This window comes from Tympanuchus pallidicinctus, unplaced genomic scaffold (assembly GCF_026119805.1).
Source record: "Tympanuchus pallidicinctus isolate F22 unplaced genomic scaffold, pur_lepc_1.0 scaffold3, whole genome shotgun sequence".
Classification (NCBI taxonomy): Eukaryota; Metazoa; Chordata; class Aves; order Galliformes; family Phasianidae; genus Tympanuchus; species Tympanuchus pallidicinctus.
Window position 1 is genome coordinate 9024989 of NW_026294747.1, and position 22920 is coordinate 9047908.

A 22920-nucleotide genomic window follows, 5' to 3' on the forward strand; every position below is an offset into this window, starting at 1 on the left:
TGTCCTCCATGACCCCAGATTTTGTTTTGGGATATTGATGCGTTCGTGGAAAGTCCAGCCAAAAAGAGGAAAAGGTTAAAAATGGTTGTTGTTTCACCTAGACCAACCTGAACAAAAACCTCTTCTTGGCAAGTGTATTCATGAGACGCAGAACAGAAAGTTGCTTGTCTGGGGTCTTTGGAGGAAGTTATCTTCCTAAGACCAAAGCTTAGACCATAGTTTTATTGCTGTGCTTTGTACTTGCATAGTTGTACATGCATAATATATTTTATATTTTAACTACTTTATTTAGTATGAAACTGTTGACTGTAACTGAGTGGATATGTAATGCTACAAGCATTTTAATTGTTTATAAGTGCTACTGCACATACTTCCCTTAGATACTTGCCATATATGCAGAGTGGTCTCACAATGAAGTGCTACAGAGCCTTGTGATAAATTCTGGAATAGGACATGATGTACATCATTGGTGGACACTCATGGGGTTACCATCAGTGGGCTTTATAGAAATTCTGAGATTGATGGACAAGACTCAATCATTTCACCTGCTCATTGGTCAATACATAGGTTGTTTTTGTTTTTTAAATTGCTTTCATGTCTTTGAGCAACGCCTTTGTATTAATGTGAAGTAAAACATTCATGTCTTGGGAGGAGTTACCTGCCTCCCCTTTTTCCCAGTTACACTGCTGAATCTTTGCCCGCTTGCAGTGTGCGGTGAGTTTAACTCAATCAAAAACCAAAGAAAACTTTCTAAGCCAAAAGTGTGTCATAATATTTCATATTTGATTCCTATGGTTCTGCTGAGCTTCACTGGTGTATTCATGAGGGAACTTAGCATGAACTTGCAAGCTTAGCCTATGCCGCTTTCATGACTAGAAAAACTACTTAATGTGATGTAATTTCAGCATCTTCTGGATTCTTGACTGTTTAAGCAGCTTTTTTTTTGTATTCATCTACCTGTGAATATGTCTGCATGCAGTTCTTAGGGTAAAATATGCCTCATGTAGCTTTTGTGTAGTGTTTCTGGTAGAAAGAGAGGTAGATTAAGTCTGCAATCCATTCATTCTGTCATTCATAAAATGTAGGGTTTTCAGAAGTGTAGTCAATGCTATGTTCCAGTCTACTTTATACTTTACAGTATGATATGTAGAGACAGGTGATCCTTTAAGACATCTTGACTATCTCAGGCTGTATGGAGTTTTTCTTATCCCACCTTGGGATAAAAGCACAAGCAGAACAGAAATACGTTGGAACTTTTTAGATCTCTGTGCATAAACCTAGGTGTGCTGGTATGTAATGTATGGATGAGTCTCCTTTTGTTGAGCCCCATCAATAACATTTAAATGGCTGCAAATGCTAGTTTTATTCTAAATATGTACTTTAGATGAAAAATAACAAAGCAGCAAAGAGAAGTAGTTGAGAGAGAATAAATATATTGAGTTCCTATTTTGTGCTGCAGTCAGCTTTACGTTTTTACGCCCACTAGAGGGACTGTTGTTTATACTACTCATTGCAGAAAGCAGTCCTGCAGTCCCTTGAGTACTTTTTAAGCAACTTTAAAGCTTTGAATGACTGATTCCAGTTAAATCCTCTAAAGAGTAAGTCTCCCCACTATTTGTCAGAGTGGAAAAACTTCGGGCACAGTGCTTTTCTTCTGAGCCCAAATAACTCTCCTGAATTTTCTTAATGTTCTTCTTCTTCCTTTTCTTTCTAAAGCTTTCTTTTTCTCTTTCAGCTAATCAGACCAGGCTTTTCTATATGACGTTGCTGGGGATTATTTTAGGATTCCTTTGTCAAAGTAAGAATGTTGCCTCTCTCTGTTTATGTGTGGAATTAGCTTTGTTTTTGCAACCACGGTGGCAATGAATTTGGTAAATTAATTAATTCTCAAATGTCATTGAAGTGGGTTTCTCCTTAAACTTGAAGTTAGTGAGTTTTAGTTAAGAGGCATGTGAACTTACAGTCAGTATGAGAAAATTTCCAGTGTGTCTGTTTTATCTTGTTTGGATGAGGGATTGTTTTCTGTTTGCTTTGTTAAAAAATAGTTGCGTGTTCCTGACCAGCAGAATTTTGTTCTTAATTACAGAAACATGAAAGGATGCAGGAAGTCCTGAGTGACCGCAATGAATACCTGTGCTAATTAAATCACTGGCTGGGTACTGGGTGAGAGCAAGGTAAGCAGTCAGGCAATGCCAGCAGCATTTCATGTAATTGCATGATTGTGCTTCAGCGAAGTCTTAGTGCTTTCAGATATCAAATTCATAGCAAGTTGGGTAAAGGCAAATAGCCTGCAGGTTCGAATGCAAGATTTGCTTTTAGTTCAAAGCTTTGAAAAGCAGAAATTCTCTCTTTTCCTTCCCAGGATAAAAACAAGTTCTGTGTTGTGATTTCTTTCTTTCTTTCTTTTCTTTCCCCCTAAATTATTATTTTCTTCCTAAAGGCGACATCTCTGATTTTCAGCAATCGATTCATGACCAAATCTCAGCTTCCTGGGCTGACTCAAGGGAGGGCTTGGAGGAGGGGTGGAATGCTTCACAAACTTAGCTGATGAAAAGGCATGCTGTTTTGTGGATGTCTCCCAGAATTGTTTAAATCTGTGTGCGCACGCGTGTGTATGAAAAAGGAGAGAGAGAGATCTCCATGACAACTGGCCTGGCCAGTCTGTGTTCTTTGCAATCATTTTAGCTGGAATCAGTGCTGCGAAAGGTCATATGAAGGAGTTCTGGGAAGCACAGCAGGTATTAGGCGTTCAGCGACCGGTTTTGCTGATTGCTTCACATAATAAGGCAGAGTTTTGTCTGGGAAATACAAATCTGAGAATGGAGTGGAAAGGGAAATGCTCCAAATTTCAGGTAACAAAAACTGCTTTTTTAATGTTACTTCCTTCAGTTTTAAAGTGCTTTTGTTTCCCCCTCTGTGGTGTTTACTCCCAGCCGAGTGTCTGTGCTAGCTTGGATTCCCTAACTCTGGGGAATGATGTCATGCAGCAACAGTTGGATTCTATTAGCCAGGAAAAGAGGAAACATCCTGCATTTTTTTGGGAGGGAAAAAAAAGAGAAGCTTTGGCTCTTTGTTGAATCTTATGCAAAGGCTGCAAGAAGCGTTCAAGAAAAAGTTTCTAACAAATTAATTCCCAGAAAATATTATCAGGACCTACAAAACACCAAAAAACCATTGCAACAAATTACAGATATATGCAAGAGAGTAATTATGGAAGTGTTACAGAATTCGGCATACTTTTTTTTTCTTGGATGATGCTATGTTCTTCTCTAATGAAAAAATTAATTGTATCTTAACTGAAAAGAGAATTTAGGATCTCTGCGCTCTTGGGATCCCCTAGCATTTGTTTTGAGAATGTGCTGCTTCTGGTTTGGGCTCTGTCTCAATCTGCTGCTTCTGAATAGATGATGCTGGCAGCATTGTTCTTAATAAGGTTTTCGGTCCTGGATTGTGTTTTTTGTGGTTTTCAACTAGTCCTTTTGGGAGTGGCTGGGGGTAAAGTAAAGTAGAAAACATTAATTAAAGTGCAACACTTGAAAGAAGCTTTTTCCTCCCTTTCCTCAGAGATGTTTGTTAAATGCTGTAGTCCTTGGCAAATATTAGAGCAGCATGCATAGTGTTTTAAGTGAAAAATAATGATTAATATATATGTGCCACTGCTATGTCCTAATGAAAAGACTTAGAAAATCAATAAAGTTCTACTTTCTTGAACATCACAAAAAATACACCATACCAATAACAGTGAAGAGGTTAGGTCACTCCTACATTATTTAAAACCCTCTCCTCTAGCAGATGTTTGGTTCTCCTTTTCTGTCGCTTTGCACCCTTCTGTGCACTTCAGATGTGATTCAAAGTGTGCTGGAGTCCATGGGAGTTTTCCCATCAACTTCAAAGGGCTTCAGATCAGCCTCTGCTTGAGAACTTCTCTGCCTCTGTTTCAGCCTTTTGACTGTAGGACCAAGCCACAGACTCTCCGTTTTCTTTCCTGAACTTTCCAAACAGAGAGTCTTTTGTATTCCACCAAACAATGCCGGACACTGCTGACTGGCTTCCGTGTGGCTGCTAACGCGCGCTGGAGATAACAATGATGCTTATTTCTGCCTTCTGCTGCCATCCTTCTAGAGGGGGGGAAAGTGCAATGAATGGACACCTATTCCACCTCTCCTCTCCTCTTCACCATTATTTCTGAGCGTGTGAGTGCAAAGAGCTCCTTTATTTAGGAGCCATCCTTTTTTAGGTATCAGCTGTGCTTCAAAGGAGGATTTCTGGGAAGGCATTAATGGGAAAACACTGCTATTACTGTGATCTCTCAGTAGAGTACACGTGAGGGAGAAGAAGGCAATCTTTCTACAGTGCAGATATAGAACTGGCAGCTGTCTTCTGTGAAATCATGGCTTGTTGGTATAGCTTAGCATTTTGGATCCTCTTTTCCCACCAGATTTGACCGTCATGATGCTGTAAATAAATACTGCTCTTAGTAAATATCAATTAATAGCCTGGTTAAACTATTGAAAAATTACTGATTTTTTTCATCTGTTTGAATGTTGAGAGTGCTTTAACAAAAAATTCTTGTGCCATTCTTGAATATAAATGTAATAGCTGATATATGAGAATTACTTAAATTTAAGGCTTGTTTGTGGAAAAAATATTATTAGTACCTGAAATTTCTGAGGCTGAACACTATTTTCAAAATCTAAACCACAGCTTTCAAGTGCTTGTGTTTTACAAATGAACAGTTTTGAAACACCTGAGAGATCTCTGCCTGGTGTTGCAAGTTGGGCATCCCATAGGCAGCAGCTGCTTTTTTGGAGTCTGCCTTTTCTGTTGAGTGATGCAGTGGGAAGCACAGTGAGTTTTGTCCCAATATTTCTGGCAGAGTGGTCTTTCTCATAATGGCCTGTGTTGCAGTATTTAGCTGTTACTTGGTATTTCTTACAAGGCATCATTTTCACGGCACTTTAATATAATTTTCATATGTCCTCATGTTCTGAGTGTTTCCAGATGAAATTTGCATGTATTAGAGTTGTATCCTGAAGAGAGATGTTTTATTCTGTGCTCTTGACATAGAACTCCTTGCTGGTGCCAAGCATCCACTGCTTTGCTGACAGTGGCTCCATGCCCACTGTGTCATTGGATAGTCAGTGGCCCAGGGTTGGTGTGTAATTTTTGATAAGATCAGCTGTATCTTGTCACTTTTGCATTTGGCTGGACAGTAGAAGGATGTGGTAGAAATGTTTTTTCCCCCCTCTCCTTGATTATCAATCTATCTAGTAATTTTTGTATTGTGATATATTTATATTGTAATGTTTGAACTGAATTTTCTTATCTTGCATAAGATCATCCTTTGTGCAACTGCTCATGCTCCCCCTATCCATAGGCTGACAGCAGACATTTGCCTGTTATCAGTCATAGTGGGCTCCAGGTGAATTGCTGTGTTGTCTTTATCAGCTGGAAACAAACTGATTCTGAATGAGGTAAAGCTAGCTGGAAGCCTAGGACTGACTCTCTGTATTTTCACTTTCTCGTCCTAGAGGAAGTCTAAGACACTAAGAAAACCAAAGTAATTGTCTTTGTTTCTGCTGTTTTCTTTGAAGGTTGGGCGAACTTCAGAAAGCCTGGTGTTACATTTGTGCACAAATGTACCTGTACATTCTTGAACACAAGATCAGTATTCTCTGTAACCTCATGATTGTAGTAGATAGAATTCACTGATTGAGAGCAATAGGGCTGCATATTTAGAAGGGCTGCTCCTAGGATGTTCTAATCTTTCCTTCATTTTCTGCAAGCTACTTTCAGTTCTCCCAGTGAGAACAACAGTTCTCGCTGTTTCCTCTCATTTGCTGTCTTCAGGTCATGGTGACATGAAGAGACTTTCTACGGCATAAAATGTGAAATGCAAAATGATGTATTCTGAGCAGCACACACTGGATGCAAGTATGATACCTTTAGTTGCAACAAGAACCTTGAAATGAATGCATTGTCATTCTGCAGCCCAGGGGCTCATTAGGGCTAATCACTGATCTCTGTTCTGCCTTTGCATCTTTGACCTAGTTGCTCTGCTGAACTTAACACAGTTGCTAGTGAGACACAAAGCAGACCCTTGGCGCAGCCCTGATCACAGAGCAGGGAGAGATCTGGCAACTTTCACACAAATCCTTCATAATTAAGGCTTCCGGTCTGGGATTTAAACTTCTTTCTCTTAAAAGCCTGAGAGGCGCTTTTTTTTATTTTTCAGGCTGAAAGTTAACCTTCTGCTGGTGGAGGCAGAGTCCCCTGATGGAAGGAGCTGCCAGCAGACCTGGGAGAGGCAGGTGCTCTTTTTGTTCCTGCTGTAGGATTTGCAAATGCGCTTCCCAGTTTTTCCTCAGTTTCACGTGACAACAACAGCAGCTAGTGGAGTGTTGCACAGATGGCTGTACTCCAGTGGCAGCTCTCATTCTGAGTTCAGTGTTCATAGCATTAATCCTCTCTGCCTGCTGGGAGATGAACTGCCGTACAAAAGGGCTGTTCAAAGGAGTCCCATTTCTCCATTCAGTCAGAGATAGAGTTCCCCTCCTGAAGAGCTTTTTTCATTTTGTTTTTGTCTTTCCCCCCATCCTGTTGCAGTTTGACAAGATGATGAATCAGAGGCGAAAACTTGTGCCAATGGCAAGAGCTCAATTTGGCATCCCTTGTTCAGCTGGCATCCAAAGGGTACAAGCCATCAAATTATCCCGAGCTCCTGGTCCAGCTGAGCCTGTTAGCATATGGCCAGAACACCCTTCCCTGCCTTGAAACATGCTTGAAAGCTGAAAGACATCACTAAACATTTACCACAGTAGGGACGTGCTGGGGACAGTTGGACATTTCTGACAGTAAAAAACGTGTTCCCTACAGTGCTCTTTCATACCTCCTTAGTAGAGGGCAAAAAGCAATTTGAAAGCTGCAGCAGTATGGAAACATTGTGCAGTTGCACAATTGATGTTCACATGTTTCGGTCTCACACAGGCTCATGTAGACCATCTATTATTAATTTTAGAAGGAGAATAGCTAACTGCTGATAAATTTGAATAGAGTATTCCAGAGAGAGCTGTTTTATGGATGAGTTATCAAGAGTGGCAAGCCAAGAAAACTGACTGAAGTTACACAGAAAATCTGATGTAGAACACAATCATGTTTATCCAAAAGATTTGTAGGCACAAAAACATCTTCAAATGGCCCTGCTGTCAACATATCCAAACTTGTGCTGGGTTAGGTGACAAGCTGCATAGCTCAGTCTCCTGTACTCTTCACCTAGCATTTCCTAAGGAGCTCCCTGGGGTGTCCTGGGATGTTGTCATTGCAAAGGGGATGTATCATCGCAATTTGGCCCTCAGAAGCTTGCCTCGAGGTATTTCCAGGTGACTTGTTATAGTGCTTGCTTTTGAAAAAAGTCTCGTTGGCTTCAGAGGGAAGAGTGGAAAAGCATTTTTGGATGCTGAATATGCTTTGTTTAATCAGCTGATTATCTGGATTAGAAATTCTGTTGTGCATCAGATTGGATTTCATCATTGCACTGACCCTCCTATGCTCTTGCTTGGGGCAGCAGATTGGCTTTTGGGAACATATGAAATCCAAAGGGCAAACACTGTTTTTTCAGTGCAACTCTTTTATTAGTAACAGCACATTACAGTAGGTTGCAAGAGGAGCGGTTTCACCCCCTGGACATGCACAAGCAGCTGTCTGGCCAACCCTTTAATTTCCTGTGGAAAGCACTGTCCTTGTAATGCTGCCTGTAAGCAAGACACTGCTCCCCAGCATGGGAAGCACAGCTCCTGCTAGAGGCTCTTTCCCTGACCTGAGGCTTAGGCAGGGAAAGAGAGTCACTCCTGTCCCTGGATCTGCTAGAGGTGATCTGTGCAGATCTTCCCTCTCCAACAGCAATGTGCCTCTGATCTGACACTGTCCTGGAACTGTTCTGTCTGCCTCTGCTCGTGATGCTCTGTGAGACGGGAATTGCAAAAGGTGAAAAGGTTGAACTGTTCTCCAAGTTGCTGTGGGCTGGGAGGAGACTGCGTGTTTTTCAGGGTAGAGAACTTGTGTCTGTGGGAGTGATCTGGTGATGCCCTGGGCAGAAACTCTTCTCCTGTGAGCTAGGCCAGAGCTGTCAGGGCATGGAGGTGCTCCTGAAATGGCTTTGCAGCTGATGTCCTTGCAGACCCTATCACTGTGTACTGACTCTGCCTTTCTCCTGATCACTTTGTTCCTTGGGATCATGGAAGTGTTTGAAAGGGTGACACTGACAGTGGGGCCTTTTAACTTTCTAGCCAGCAGTTGTGTCCAGGTTCCTCTTATAACTGAACTCCCCCTGAAAAAGAGATTTGTTGCATGCAGTGACTGTTTGGAGACAGATGCTGAAACCTAATGTGATTTGAATTGCTTTAAGTCTACACACTGGGAGCTGCGTGTTGTGAGGGGATTGCTCTACCAGCTGGTTGTGTACAGGACCCCATCAGCAAGTATAATCTCTTCTGTGCCAGGTGCAGTGAATAGTGTAATACACTGTCAAATTTGGCATTTGTATTAAAATTTGCTTTCCTCTGCTATGGAGGTATTATCCAGTTTTCTGCTCAGATGCATCAAGAGCCAGGGTTCCTGCTGTGTTTTATTTAGTATTGGCTGACATGCGTGGACAGTAGAAAACAAATGTAAACACAAATCAGTGCTATGCGGTACAAAAGCAGAGCACATTTTTCTGGGGATTTATGAGCATCTGGGAAGAACAGAGCGTCTGGGGGCATCCTGAGATTGCAATCTGCAGCACCTTGTTGGCAGAGCCCAGCACAGTTCTTGCGCAGCTGATAGCTCTGTTAGTGTGTGTGTGTGTATCTATTGGACAAGTAAGGCCAGATCTTCAGGGAGAGGAAGATGAAGTCAGTAGAGTTATGCTGAAGGCTTCCATAATTTTTCTGGCAAATCCATGCATCTTGTGTATGGCAGATGGATTATGAAGTGGTCAATTATCTGGAGAATTCAGGTGTTGTTGCTCTGGCCAGGCTGTGTGATGTCCTGAAATCCAGAACAAAAGGATAGATTCGTTGTTCTTCACCTGATGAAAATTTTTATGATCCCTCACTGCAAGAAAGACATTGAAGCCCTGGAGCATGCTCAGAGAAGGACAATGAAGCTGTGAGGGGTCTTGAGCATAAGTCTTATGAGGAGCACCTGAAAGAACTGGGATTGCTTAGTCTGGAGAAGAAGAGGCTCAGGGGAGAACTTATCTTTCTCTACAACAGCCTGAAAGGAGGTTGTGGTGAAGTGGTGGTCAGCCACTTCTCCCGTGTAGCTAGAAGTAGGATGAGAGGGAATGGCCTCAAATTGTGCCAGGGAAGATTCAGATTGGATGTTAGGAAATACTTGTCCTGGAGAGTGGCCAGGCATAGGAATGGGCTGCCCAGGGAGGTGGTGGAGTCACTGTCCTTGGAGGCATTCAAAAAACATTTAGATGTTGTACTGAGGGATGTGGTTTAGTGGGAAATATTGGTGATAGTACTAGATGATCTTGGAGGTCTTATTTGACTGTAGTCATTCTATAATTCTATGATTTCCACACTTGCTTACAATCTGATTTAAAAGCAAGAAAAACAATCACATCCTTGCAAACAGGGAATTCTGTAAAATATATATGTATATTTTTGGAAACACAGACACATGGTGTTCCCAAAATGAAGTGGTTCAGGACTGTTGCAGTGGCTGGGTGAAACTAAGAGCCTGCTTGACTGTTTAGCTGCTGCCACCAGAAAACAGGAGTGGCAAATTCATCAGCTTGGACAGATTGCCCTAATGACAGTGGCTTATTAATGTCTACCATATCAGTTATGTTTCTGTGGCAGCCTCAGGTCTGACAAATATGATAGAGCTGTCTTTTATCAGCAAATCCTCTAGCAAATCCCTTGCTGGCCCTACTCAGGAAACCATATGGATAAGAAAATTATTGTTCCTGATCTTTGTTATTGACTGGTTCTGTTCTTTGTGTATGAACCAGCCAGTTGGGACTGGTTGCATTCCTCTGTAATTTGCTGTGTGTGTGACTGAGCCAGTGATGAACAAATACCTTTCATCATTTGTTAAGAAGTTTTATTCATTGTTTTAGCAACCAAGGAAATGTTGAAGGTCAGACTGAGCCCTTGGGGAAAATGAGTGGAAGCCTTGGTTTCTGACGACAACAGGACACCTTTGAATTTAACTGACTTTTTGCAGAGGAGATGTGGAGTTTGCATAGGTATATTGGTCAGGGTTGAAACTTTTTCTGTTGCCGGTTGGTTTTTGTTTGTTTTGTAAGAGTGACTGCAGGAGAGTTTTATTTACATTTATCCTATGATCTTATCTCCCCCTTCCAAATTCCTCTCTGAATGCTACAAGATGAAGCGGTATGCAACTCTGTTGTCTGTAGGTCATCTATTAGTACGTGATATGACAAATCATATAAAAAGAATAGTAGACTTTAATAAATCTTTTTATAACCAATTTTGAAATCTAGAATGATTTCCAATATAAATGTTGGATATCCTTCAGCAGGGAAGAGAAAAGGAAGATATTAACTGAATAAATTAGATAATCTGATAAAAATAACAATAAAAAATAAAATAATAAGAAGGGCCTCAGAGAATGATTTGGATTGGAAGGGACATTAAACACCAATCAATTCCAACTTTCCTGCCGTGGACAGGGACATCTCCCACTAGATCAGGTTGTCTGAAGCCCCATCCAACCTGACCTTGAACATTTCTGGGAATGGAACATCCACAGCTTCTGTCAGCCTGATCCAGTACCTCACCACTCTCACGTTGAATAATTTCTTCCTTATGTCTACCTTAAACCTATCCTTTTGTAAATTCAAAGCTGTTCCCCCTTGTCCTGTCACTACACTCTCCAATAAAGAATCCCTTACCTGTAGGACTCCTTTAATTACTGTAAGGTTGCTGTGAGGTCTCTGTGGAGATTGCTCTTCCCTAGGTTTGACAGCCCCAACATTCTCAGCTTTTCTTCATAGAGGATATTCTCCAGACAATAGATCTATGATGTATGCAAAACAGCAGGTCAGGTGTAAGAAAACCGAGTCTCCATTTAAGTGGCTATACATACTTCTTTTTCTTTCTCTCTTGGTAAAAAAGAAGGTGGATATATCCAAGTGGATGTTCAGTATAGTGCATTCAGTTCTGTTCTGTATCGGAAAGCTGTTAGTACATGGGAAATAAATTGCCCTTATTTCCAGCTTTGGGAAATATGTGAAAACAAATGATCTGGAGGGAAATTGATGTGTGTGGCTATGACAAGATGAGAAAAGGAAAGGCTTGCCTTTAAAAATAATTGAGTAGTTTGATCTCGCTCAACTGATGATTCATAGAAATGAATTTTGGCTGTCTTGACAGAAGCTTTTGAAGAAGCAATAGGAAATAGGTGGCTGAAAATGCACAAAAGTTCTTTTGGCACATTGCTTTCTGAAATAGAGGGTAAAGCTCTTTCTGATGGCATTATAGTTGCCATGATCTTTAGTTAAGTTAAAAGCATTAAATTTATTTATTTATTTATGTATTTATGTAGACATTTATTTATTTACCTTAGAGACAAATAAAGCAGGGCAGAATTGTCAACCATCCTTTAAAACGGTTGTCCAGTGTCAACTAGGTAGAGTTGTGCAACTTGAAGGGATCTAGATTGATTTGCCCAACCTGGACAGATTGCCCAAGGAGGCTGTGGATGCCCCATCCCTGGAGGCATTCAAGGCCAGGCTGGATGTGGCTCTGGGCAGCCTGGTCTGCTGGTTGGCGACCTGCACAAAGCAGATGATCATTGTGGTCCTTTTCAACCCAGGCCATTCTATGATTTACTGTATGTATAATTGGATGACCAAGTCAGTAGAACATAACAACGCTATGTTAAGGAGATGTAGCCGTGGTGGTTTTACACTGGACAAAATGCATGCTTTTAAGTCATTAATGGAACAGGTTGAACTTCATGGGCTGAAACTATTACCAAGTTGGTTGATTTTAGAGGTTTTGGCCTCTTTCCTCCCTTCCTCCTCCCCCCCATCCTGGCATCATATACTTCTTCCAATCTTACTGAATGCAGAGACATATTGGTTAAAATATTGTCAGATCTCTTGCAATTTTTGGTGTTTTGTTTTTACTAGAGAAATATTTGAAGTCACCGTGTAGAAAAATGGAGACAAATACTGCAAAAAGCAGTGAATCTATAGGTTGAAACTATTATACCGACCAATGCAGTTGGATGCTGATTTCTCTTGAAGTTGGACATCAGAGTGGTCCTCCCAGAGGGTCTAAAAATTTCTCTTGTGTAAGTGATCTGGTATCTTTGTGGCATATCTCAGCTGCAAAACTTGATGGGGAGAGAGCACTGGTTATTTATTCTGGGTTTTGGAGTTGTCAGGGAGCATTACTGTCATACTACACAGGAGTAAGAGAGCTTGTGTGCTGCATAGACAGTCATGGTGAGCTACAAGCAGAGCTGAAGTACAGTTGAGATCCGATGCCCACTTATACTGTTGCTAGCAGAAGAACTTCTCTGATGCCTTTCCAGCTTAAATGGTTGGAACTGTGTACACACAGTAGGTTTCCTTTCATTTTAGTCCTGCGGTACATAACTGGACTTGCTTCTTTGTGTCTGTGCAGTTGGATTCTGCTGTGTATTTTCACTGTGGATGATCATGGCTGAGAAGCCTGCTAGTCTCCATTGGTCTTGACAGGGAAAAATTACTAGGGATATAACTTTGAAACTGAAAAGTGCTGCACTATAATAAATTGCGGCTCTCTGGTTGAACATGAGGATAAAATTTATTCCAGACCTGTGTTTGAGTGGAAGAGTTTATGAATGGAACTGCAGCCCCTGGGCTGTATTTCAGCATTAGTCTCTAGCTTGGATTTGTGCTATTTCCAACATCGACAAGGATACGTGTTTTAAAAGCTTTCATTCTTCCACTTTTAAGATTATTCAAATGTAAAGTCTGTTATGCTGCAGATGGCTGTAGAGTATATTCCATGAGAAAAGCATTTTGGTTTTGTAAAGAAGCAGGTTAATAACTGTTTCCTGAAACGTATGTATTAAAAATGGCTCGATATTTAGTTGAAGGAGAACTCGCTCATGCTCAGAGGAGTCACAGTAGTGTTTCTGCTTTACCTCCATTTCTCACTGTTCATGTCTTGTTCTGAGGTGATCAGCTGTGCCTCAGCTCTTTCACCTGTCAGACAGGTAGAACTCCACTAGGCAGCCTCATAGCCCTGTATGTTGCTTGTTATCATCGCATCAGAAGCTTAAATGGAAGACACAATCTGTAGTAAATACCAATTTTTATTGCTTCTATTCAGATGGCAAAGCTGGAATACAGTAATGTCTTAGTTATTCAAGAAACAAACAAAATAGAAGATGCTTAGGTAGCATGTGTTAGGAAACTGGGAGCCTTGGACTGATATGTGAACTTTCTAGCCCCTGAGCAGATAAATAGCAGCTGGGAAAAATAAATGCTTTAAGAAGAAGTAGCCAAAACCTGCTGTCAGTTACCATACCGTGGTTTCTCCTTCTGCCTACAACTGTTTATTCTCAGACAGATTGTGTTATAATATTGACAGAGACAAAAACAGCGTGCAAAACACCAAACAGAAGAGAAAAGCTTAGACAAAAATTTTGAGGTGTGATTTTTACGTCTGTTAACTGGGAAGTTTTTTGGTTTTTTTTCTTTCTCACAAACATTTAAAGATGAGGAACTACTGTAGCTGACTGGGAAAACATAAATTGTGTTTTTAAGGGTATTTTTGTCTGTCTTCATTCTTTCTGGTGGGTCGCAATCTTAAATCTAAAATTTATTCTTTGAATTAATGAACTTATTCTCTAAATAACAGCATACAGAGTTTGGACTAAAAGCTGAGGCAAGGTCTGGAGTTTCCAGAAGTTAGGGACTCTACAACCATCAGGAACTGATTCTTCAGAACCAACTCAGAATGATATCTCACTATAAAAAACCCTGAAGAAAATGAGAGTGACAAGAATCAGAAAACAAACAAACAACAATTTAGACTGAAAACAACGTTGCTGCAAGAACTAGGGATTCTCTGAAATGATGGAACAAGCTACATTTACTGCACTGGCAGATCCTTTGAGTCCCTTGTTTCCTATGAAGAAGGATCACTTACACCCTTCCCTTTCAACTTTTGACTGTGACAAATTTTGTGGGTTTTTTTCAACTTCAGTTCAAGTTCGCTTAATAGCCTTCACTGGTAAAGATATGTGCAGATAGCAATGAGGAAAAAGATGTTGCAAGTGTTTGTTTTTTTCACTCTGAATATTGCTACGCAATTTGGATAAATCATGAAAATCAACATGATTGGAAACTCTTCTCAAGAATGTTCTTTTAAAACAGAGATTAGGAATCTTGGTCAAATAAATTAGTTGTGGTATTTTAAAATTCTTTTACTTCCAAATCATTAGATGAAACAATTATCTGTCCATACATTTTGTTTTCTAGTTTCCTAAAGTATCAATGTAAATATTTCTATTTTATCCTGTTCTGTTCATAAACTCTGACTTTTGACTTAGACTCCTATTTTCCAAACAAAATGTTTAACCATACGTTGTCTTCTTCTGACACTTGTGCTTAGGAGTCTGTTTGCTTTCTGAGAAATGAGTGCCATAGGTTTTTTTTTTTTTTTTCTCCTGTTTTTAGTGCTCAAAGAGAACTTCAGTTTTTATCTCCTCAGCCCTAAAAATTCCCCATTTTGCACATGCTCTAATGGATTACTCGGGACTTTGATGAGAGGTACAACGTGAAGCAACTGAGACTCAAAGTGCTGATGAACTTTTGAAGATATCTGTGCAGGAAATTGGAGCTTGGTTTAGACTATCAGTGTAAAATTCTCTGTTATGTCCTTCAGACTGTAAACATGATGAGCTACCAGTCTATCTTTTACATCTACATGATGCAGACATGCTGATGTTTCTACAGCCAACTCTCTAATCCATTCACAATGTATCCTTAGCTAGACCCTAGCTCACCTTCCTTGCTTTCTTCATCTTTGCATGGAACTATTCATCTCTATGTGGCCCTGAATGAGGGTGTGCATTAAAATACCACTTATGGGCTAAGATAAAGTCGCAAATTGCTCGGTCAATTTGAAGAGAACCTTGGATCTCTTCATTCAGTGTTCAAGTTCTTCTCCAGCTCCTGTGATTTGTTGTTGTTGTTTGCAGTATATAGTAGCAGATAAAATAAATAAAAGTTTATAAACTTCTTTGTTTTATGTGAAATAAAGCTTCCTACTAAACTAGAACTGCATAAAGCTCTTTACCTTGGTTTGCCACTGACCTTACCACTGAAGTTTTCAGACAGATTGCTGTGTTAAATCTGCTGTTTGACCCACTGACACTAAAGAGATCTTGTCTAACAGCTGAATGAGTAATAGGGCTTGGCTGCAGCAGAGTAGCTTTGAAAGAAAAGATTTAGCTGGCAAATAGCTTTTATTTCTTCCATGAGAAGAAGAAAAGTTTTGATTGAAATAAATGTGCTGTCCTTAGCATGGGTAAAGTACCTTGTTGACAGTGCTTTGGAAGACTTTTCTATTACATTTTAAGAAGTTGCTTAGGTGTTTCCTCATGTGGACTTTTGCCTCCTCGTTTCCCATCTCTTCTCTTTGGACATTCAGTTGTGTGATTTTTCAGAAAAGATGCATGTATTAAATTACATGCATTAGAAGTAACCCTGTTGTTCCTTGTAAGAAGTGCATTTCCTTCTTGATGCCTGAAAACTTTCTGTGAGGTAGGAGTGAATGACAAATATTGAGAAGTGGGAAGCTGAGTGGATACTCCATCAAAGGTGCATGTACATCCTAGGCTTACTGCCTATTTTAATACTTCTACATTGAATGTATTGTCTGGTTAAAGCAGATAATTCACTAATTAAGCAGATTAAGCACTTTATATCAGCTGTACTGAGGGTGATTCATCTTTTGAAAAGCACCTAAATGATTCATGCGGTTGTGAACTATTGACTTTCAGTGATACTTAAGCTCTGAAGTACACAGACTCTTGGAGGGCATAGAGGATAAGACTTCTGTCATGTTTCTGAGAAATGTACAAAGATAGTGTTTGGGAGTTGCCTGGATGAGCCAAGTTTGGAAGTCAGTTTTGTTTTGACAGGAGATGTGCTATACACCAAAGCACAGGAGTGAGGAGGAGATCAAAGCAGGAGTGAAAGGCTGGAACAAGTAGGAACATGGCTCTGCTTCACCTGAAGGCAGTTATGTGCCTCTATGCATTCCCTTGATGCAGAGCTGCTTTACTTCTGGGTTGTTAATCTGCCCTTAGTGAGGTTCCTGACAACAAAGTCCATTTGGTGCTTTGCGAAACTGACTTTGAACAGTGAACACACAGATTCTGTGCTGTGTATATCAGCCAGTCAATGTCTTCAAAGGGCCATTTTTCTCTCTTTTCTATTGGGGAGCATCTTTGCACCTCTTACATAGCATTGAAAATGAGTGCTTGTTCTAGCACCTGCACAGCACTTAAGTACACGAAATGCAGAAAAAGCTCTCTTCTCTAAAAATTATATGTAGAGAAAGGGTGAGATGACTAATTTTAGCAAACCGAAATAGAAAACACTGAATACATTATTGTGCATAATTCTTCTCACTTGTAGGCTGAAGTACTGTCATGCAGAATTGTAGCCATAGTTAGTATCCAAAAGAACTCTTTGTCAACGGAGTCTGTTTTCAGCTACGTTATTCATAAGTTTCATTCCTCCTTCCAGCTGTTTCCACAAATTGAAAGACTTCATTTCAGTTTATGGATGCTATTTCTCCGTTGTTCATGCCCACAGCTATTTTCCATGCCCAAATATCTTTCCTGCATGTGCCCCTCCCCAAAGAAAAGAAATGCAGACCCTATGAAAGAAGCCAAGTAGAGTGATTCTTTGAGAAGAAAGTCCAAAATGACACAGTGTTGTAGCTGACATCTGGAGAAGTTCAACAGATTTTCTTTTTCTGCTGTGCCTCTGTGGCTGGGTGAGGATATTGGGCACAGAGCACAATGTGGGGTGGTTACATTACCAAAGGGTTCTCATTTTTGTATTGTGGCTTGAGTTTTCTCATTAAAACTGTAAGGACCAAAGCTTGCTTCTGAAAGAGCTGAAGGGAGCAGTTGCTTGATGTTCTGGTAGTACAGCTACAATTGGAGGAGAATTTGTTGCTCAGAGCAACTCCAACTGTACTGGCTTTTTAATAGGAAGACTGGTCAAATGGTTAAGAAAATACAGATGTCTGGATAATGCCTTGAAATTGTGCCATAAAATTAAGCTACAGTTTGAAAAAATACAAAGCCTTCCAACTTGAAACTGTCTTCACACGTGTATTTTCTTTAGAGCCCCAACTGAATGTGGAGATGTGAAGATTCAGCTAAACTGGATTCAGTGTTTTTCATACCTCTAAATTTTCCAAGATCAGAAAAAGTATCCACAGCAAAGCAGTTGCCTCCTAAAATGCAGGATAGAGAAAACCTCTTGAATATGGATGTCCAACTGTGAATTCTTCCTTCAGGTTAAACAGGAGAAGATTTGTCTGGATAGGAGTTCAGATTGTTGCAGATAGAAAAACCAGAAAATAGATGTAATTATTCTATGGAGAAACCATTAAAAAGTTCACAGGTTTTTATCTACCTTTTGGTGGATGAGGATTGAGTTTTGAGTAAATCCTGGCCAAGTCTGTGGTATCAACTGGAAGCCACATGGAATTTGGTAATACAGACATCATGCCAGATAAAACTCCTTCATTTCTGTTCTGAATGTTTAGATGTTTTTATTAATCAAACCCAGGGAAAAATGTGCTCACGTGAAGTTTTAACTAAAGAGTTTTTGCATAATGGACTTTATGAGGCCTTGTTTTTTTATTTTTATTTTTTATTTTTTATTTTTTTTTTAATAGCAGGCATTATTGATGCTTGCTTATGCTTTATTCTAGCTAATTCACTTACTGGAAGGCAGGTTTTGTTTGTGAAGGTTATTAAATTATGTCCTGCAGCATTGTGCATTGTGCATTAGTTGTACAAAACCAAACAAACCTTTGTATCTGTAAAAACTTGACCACGTGTAGGTGCACAGTTTGAGTTCTCTACTTACTGGTCTTAGACGTATATATGAGTGAAATGAAGGAGGAGCAGTGAAAGAATAGGAGACAGGAGGGAAGTATGAGATATGATTTCATTTCTGATATCATTCTCCATGAACACTAGCAGATGAGTCTGAAACTACAGTTTAGGTGATAACTACATGAACATAAATACTATGAAAAAAGATAATTTAGGTTCTCTAAGTTGTCTATAACAAAAATCTAGACATTTCTGTTTGTTGATGTGTTGGGAGTAGACTGTAATTCTGAAAGTTGGGTTGATGTACTTTTCTAGAACAACAACGCTTTCAAAGATGCAAGAAAATTATTCCTGTTTAGCGAGCAGATTCAAATTCGATATCTACACTTCTCAACTTAAATCCATAAGAAAGAAGAAATGGAACACAAACGACAGCCTCAGTGTCAGGCATGTATGAAGCTACCAGCTGAACGTTTATTCCAGTGTGTACTCCCATGAGATGGGGAAAGTTTGAGTCAATTTTTTCTATGGGTTTATTCCCTTATTGAATGAGAGTTTTCTTGTGTTCAGATAATTGTTTTTACACTATGAAGACCATAGAAAGATATATTTCCATATGGATGCTATGCCAAATTTACCCTGTGGCATGTGGAATGCTCTCTGTTTGGTGAGAAGCCAAAACATTCTCTGTAAAGGAAAAGAGGATGAAATTGTATCTGATCTGAGTGCTGATCTGGGTCCCTCAGGCTTATCCTGCGGCTGTTTCTATGTCAAAAAGGCAACACTGGATATGCCTTTTCAATGAGATCATTGCAAAATGAAATTGCTACTAAATTATATTTTACTCACAGTTTTGAGTTGAGTAAGTAGTATGAAAATTAGTGCTAAAACTTTAAATAGAAATACTGGTGCTGGACTGATGCTCCAGGTGCTGACTGGATAGAATTAATCATTTCATGCAAATATTTCAAGTTCACATTAAATGTTTTAATATTGTTAAGCAGAAGTGATTGCACATTACAGCACTGCAGCTGATTTGAAAACAAGAAAGGGGACCCTGCTCCTTAATGCACTGGCTATTTGTTCTTTCCAAACACGCTCAGCTGAGCGGAATGGAGAAGGGTTGTGCTTTCTTCTTTATATGTTTCTGAAGCTGTGTGCTACCTTGTGCTGATTGGCAGTAGAACTGTCTTCCTTTCCTATTGCAAGCAAAGAAGTGAGATTTGAGAAGTCGCAATCACCAGAGGAAGATGCAGTGTGGGAACAGTCTGTAAGAGGCTGTGTGAAGGGGTTTAGGTTGCAGGGATCATGGGCAGCAGTGCCTCTTGAACCACAGATGTGGGCTTTGATCTTCTCCAGCAACAGAATGAAATGGTTAAGTTTTGTAGCAGTTCTTTGCATTGAGTCGGTTCCTGCTCCGCAGTCTGTGAAGACAGACTTTTTCCTTAGCAGGATTCACCAATACAGTGGTCTATTCAAGCCTGCATCTGGGAAGATAGTTAGTGCCTTCATTTATGGAATTCCTGTCATAGAATTTAAGTACTTTAGAACAGCAACTGGTCTCTTGGGAGGTCTCTAACATTATGTACGCAGCAGTAGGTAAATAATTTTAATAAAGGGAATGAGAAATTCTTACAAATCACCAATTACTGTCTTGCAGCCTGGAAAGGCTTAAAAGATGTTGGAGATGGTTTATGGTTGGGTTGTGCATTTCTTTTTACTTTAAAATGCCTAAAATCTATAATAATCCCTTCCCTCTTCTCTGCCATTCTGCATGCAGTGTACATGAGGGCAGAGCTGGTGTGTCTGCATCTGCTGTTCAGTGTCCTTGCTCTGCTGGGAGCTCTTGTTACTGCAGGATGCTGTGATGAACTCTATGTTGGCAGGAGCCACTGGCCATAGCAGTGTTAGGTGCTGCAACCAACTCAGTATGTTAGATGGGTGATTTGTTGCCTCCTACTACAAGGAATATCAAAACAGGTTCAAATGCTTCCAGTTGTTTCACTGTCTAGCAGTTGGAGGCCTAGTGAATGGAGATTTATAACGCTTAGGGTATCTTGTTCAAGATTCCTTTTTGTGCAGGTGATAAAGGTCTGTACTGTGGGAGCTGGCTTTTGTCTAGAGAAAAGTGCCTCTTCTTCTGATGGCTGTTTACACCTGTGATAGATGGGAAGATGCTTTCTGCAGCTTGTAGGTTCTAAAGGAAGAAAACTCATTTACACAGTAGCTGTGACACCACTAAATATAACTGAAGACCGTGGCAAAATTTCATTTGCAATGGATTAAGTTCTTCATCCCTTTAGCTTATAAAAATGTCCCTCCCTAGCAAGAAAGAGCTCTTTCTCTATTGGATTTTACCTGGTATTTTTCACATTTGTGCAGGGCAACCCTTGAAATTCCTTGTATTTCTTCTAATGGCTTTTCAGTGTTGATTCACACTTTCCTTTTCTGTTTTAGTGTGGAAGAGTGAAATTCCAACAAGACTGACTTAGTGAAAACTGAATTAGTGCTGATGGCTGGAGAGGAACGTAACTTGATCTTCTTTCTACAGCGCTCGAATCAGGAACTGAAATAATTGTTCTAAGACCCTGGTCGAGATGCCAGAAAATGAAGCGATGCTTCTGCCAGATAGTCACCGCAGAAGTGCCAGACATTCCTTCCCTCTTTGGAGCTTAGGACTGTGTGTTTTGGAGAAGGAAAGTACACACAGGCAGCAGGGGATCACAGTGCTTTTCTCTCTGTGTGCTGAGCATGCAGTGCAGTACCACTGGCAGGCCCCTTAGAGATGTGTGTGAGTGCTGGCAGGGGGTACAGACACAAGGCTCAACTACAGGAGTGTTTTTTTTCTTTATTTTTCTTTTTTCGCTGTTGAACAGTGGCATTAGTCACTCTATCACAGGATTTAGCAGAGGATATGAGGTAAAGTCCCCAGAAAAAGGGCTGAAGGGCCCATCACACAGCATGAGAAGCTAGCTCGGTCCCTGAAGGGTTCGTGGCTCACTGGAGGAGATGGTGCTGGCTGCCAACCACTAAGCCCAGCTGCACTGGTTAGTGATTTGTGCTTTTAATTGAAACCATAGCACACTACTATAGCCCTGCCTTGTGGGAGCTGCTGGTGCAGTAAATCTTGATTTTTTTCATATTAGAAGGATGTGTACTTTGGGGATTTTAAAGTCTCGTGATTGTTTTATTTTTTTTTCTTTCCCCTTTTCTGTTGCTATAGCTACTATGATTTTTGTTAACAAAAGGGATGAGAAGTAGTTTGCTGCACATAGTTTACATTATTGTGATTCTGATATGACTGCCAGTATTCTCTCTGTCCCTTCCTATTTCCTGTCCCCCCCCCCCCCGCCTGAGTCAGTTCTCTAAACAAACTGCAGGACTCTGGAAACTGCTGGCCTCCTTCAGTCACCAGAGGGTTATATGTGCTTGGGGATTCAGCTTCTGCCCATGAATTAGAGGCTCAAAAAACTGAGCTTGAGCTTGTGTTTGCATATTTCACGAGCTGTTACCAGCATTTGGTAACTTCCCACATGAGTGGGATCGCGCCCTCTTTGAGGGACATTGGGAGTTCCTGGCTCTTTCAGTGAGGTCTCACATCAGGTTACCACAGTGCTCAGCAGAATATGGCAGATCCATTTTTCTTGAGGTATTTTTGGGAAAATAGAAAGTTTATTCTGTGAGGAAAATACTAGTGATGGAATGAAAGAACATCTCAGTGGGGAAAGATGAGTTTCTTTCTCTGATGAACATGGGTGCAGGCTCAAAGTAGAGGGGAAGAAGGGGCACATATTTCTCTTTCCTTCTTATTGCCTTTTTTTTCCTTCAAAATATCGCTTGATTTCCTTATTTTCCTTTGTTTTTTTTTCTTCTGATATCATGTTAGCTATCTTTCATCTCACCTTTATTCTACCAGTATTCGACTCTCTGACATTTGTTTGATCCTCGTCTCTCTTCCCATTTCTTTACAGTCATCTTCCTTGATTTCAGTGGCACAGCTAGGAGGAAAGTGGAGGTTCACTCTTTTTGCTGGCATCATACTCCTCTCCCATTTTTTCCTTTCTGTCTTCTCAGTCTTCTGAGATGAGAGCTGGAGCTCAGTCTGCCTGCTTACACCCTGCTGTGGTTCATCATCATGGGAGCACAGGGTTTTTGGGTTTGTTTGGTTTGGCTTAAAAATCTGTAGAGGTTGAAAGAGGTAGTCATTAGCCAGTGGGCTCATAAACACGAAGGGGATCTGAGTCAGAAAACCACTGTGAACAAAACAGGTGCTCATTGCCCCAAGACATGTCAGCTTGCTGGAACGCAGATGCAGCAGACAGAAAGGGATGGCTGTCAGTGACCACAGAACCTGGGGAGTCTTTGCTACTCATGTGTTTATGGTGAGACCTACATGTCTGGGCCCCACCATCTTTCTGAGCAGTTTGAATTTAAAATCTTTGCACCTATCCAGATTCCCTGGGTAACTGCCAAGTGCAAAAGAGGCAGACCCAAGGTTGTTCTCATTTCTTTGTACAAGCTAGAACAATTTTGTCAAATATTTTCTACTTACATCCATGCAATCTCCAGCCAGTTCCTCATCCTCCTGGGGTGCTCTTATATCAACACATTGAGACAGTCCATCCCACTGAATAGTTACTTCACTTGAAGTGTTAGCACTGACAGCTTAAGTGTCATGGACAGGACCTTCTTGTGGATACTGACTCAGAACAGTAACACAATTAGTAGGACATACTAATCTGAACAGAAGAGGCGCATAGTAATGCCACATATCAGTTCATGACCTTACTGAGGCACTATTAGCCAAGACCCTCC

At 40.5% G+C, this 22920-nt stretch overlaps 2 protein-coding genes across 2 annotated transcripts in view; both read left to right on the forward strand.

The window, feature by feature from the left end:
- The first annotated feature begins 2086 nt into the window (after positions 1-2086).
- The window catches only part of DENND2B (DENN domain containing 2B), a 118219-nt gene continuing 97385 nt past the window's right edge, over positions 2087-22920 (forward strand). The window contains exon 1 of the mRNA XM_052696128.1: positions 2087-2174. The gene's annotated coding sequence lies outside the window, so the exon portion shown is untranslated. The remainder of the gene's footprint in view (positions 2175-22920) is intronic.
- Positions 11294-22920, forward strand: part of RPL27A (ribosomal protein L27a) — a 113299-nt gene continuing 101672 nt past the window's right edge. Inside the window, exon 1 of the mRNA XM_052696141.1 lies at positions 11294-11297. Within this exon, the coding sequence (XP_052552101.1) occupies positions 11296-11297 (2 nt within the window). The 5' untranslated portion in view covers positions 11294-11295. The remainder of the gene's footprint in view (positions 11298-22920) is intronic.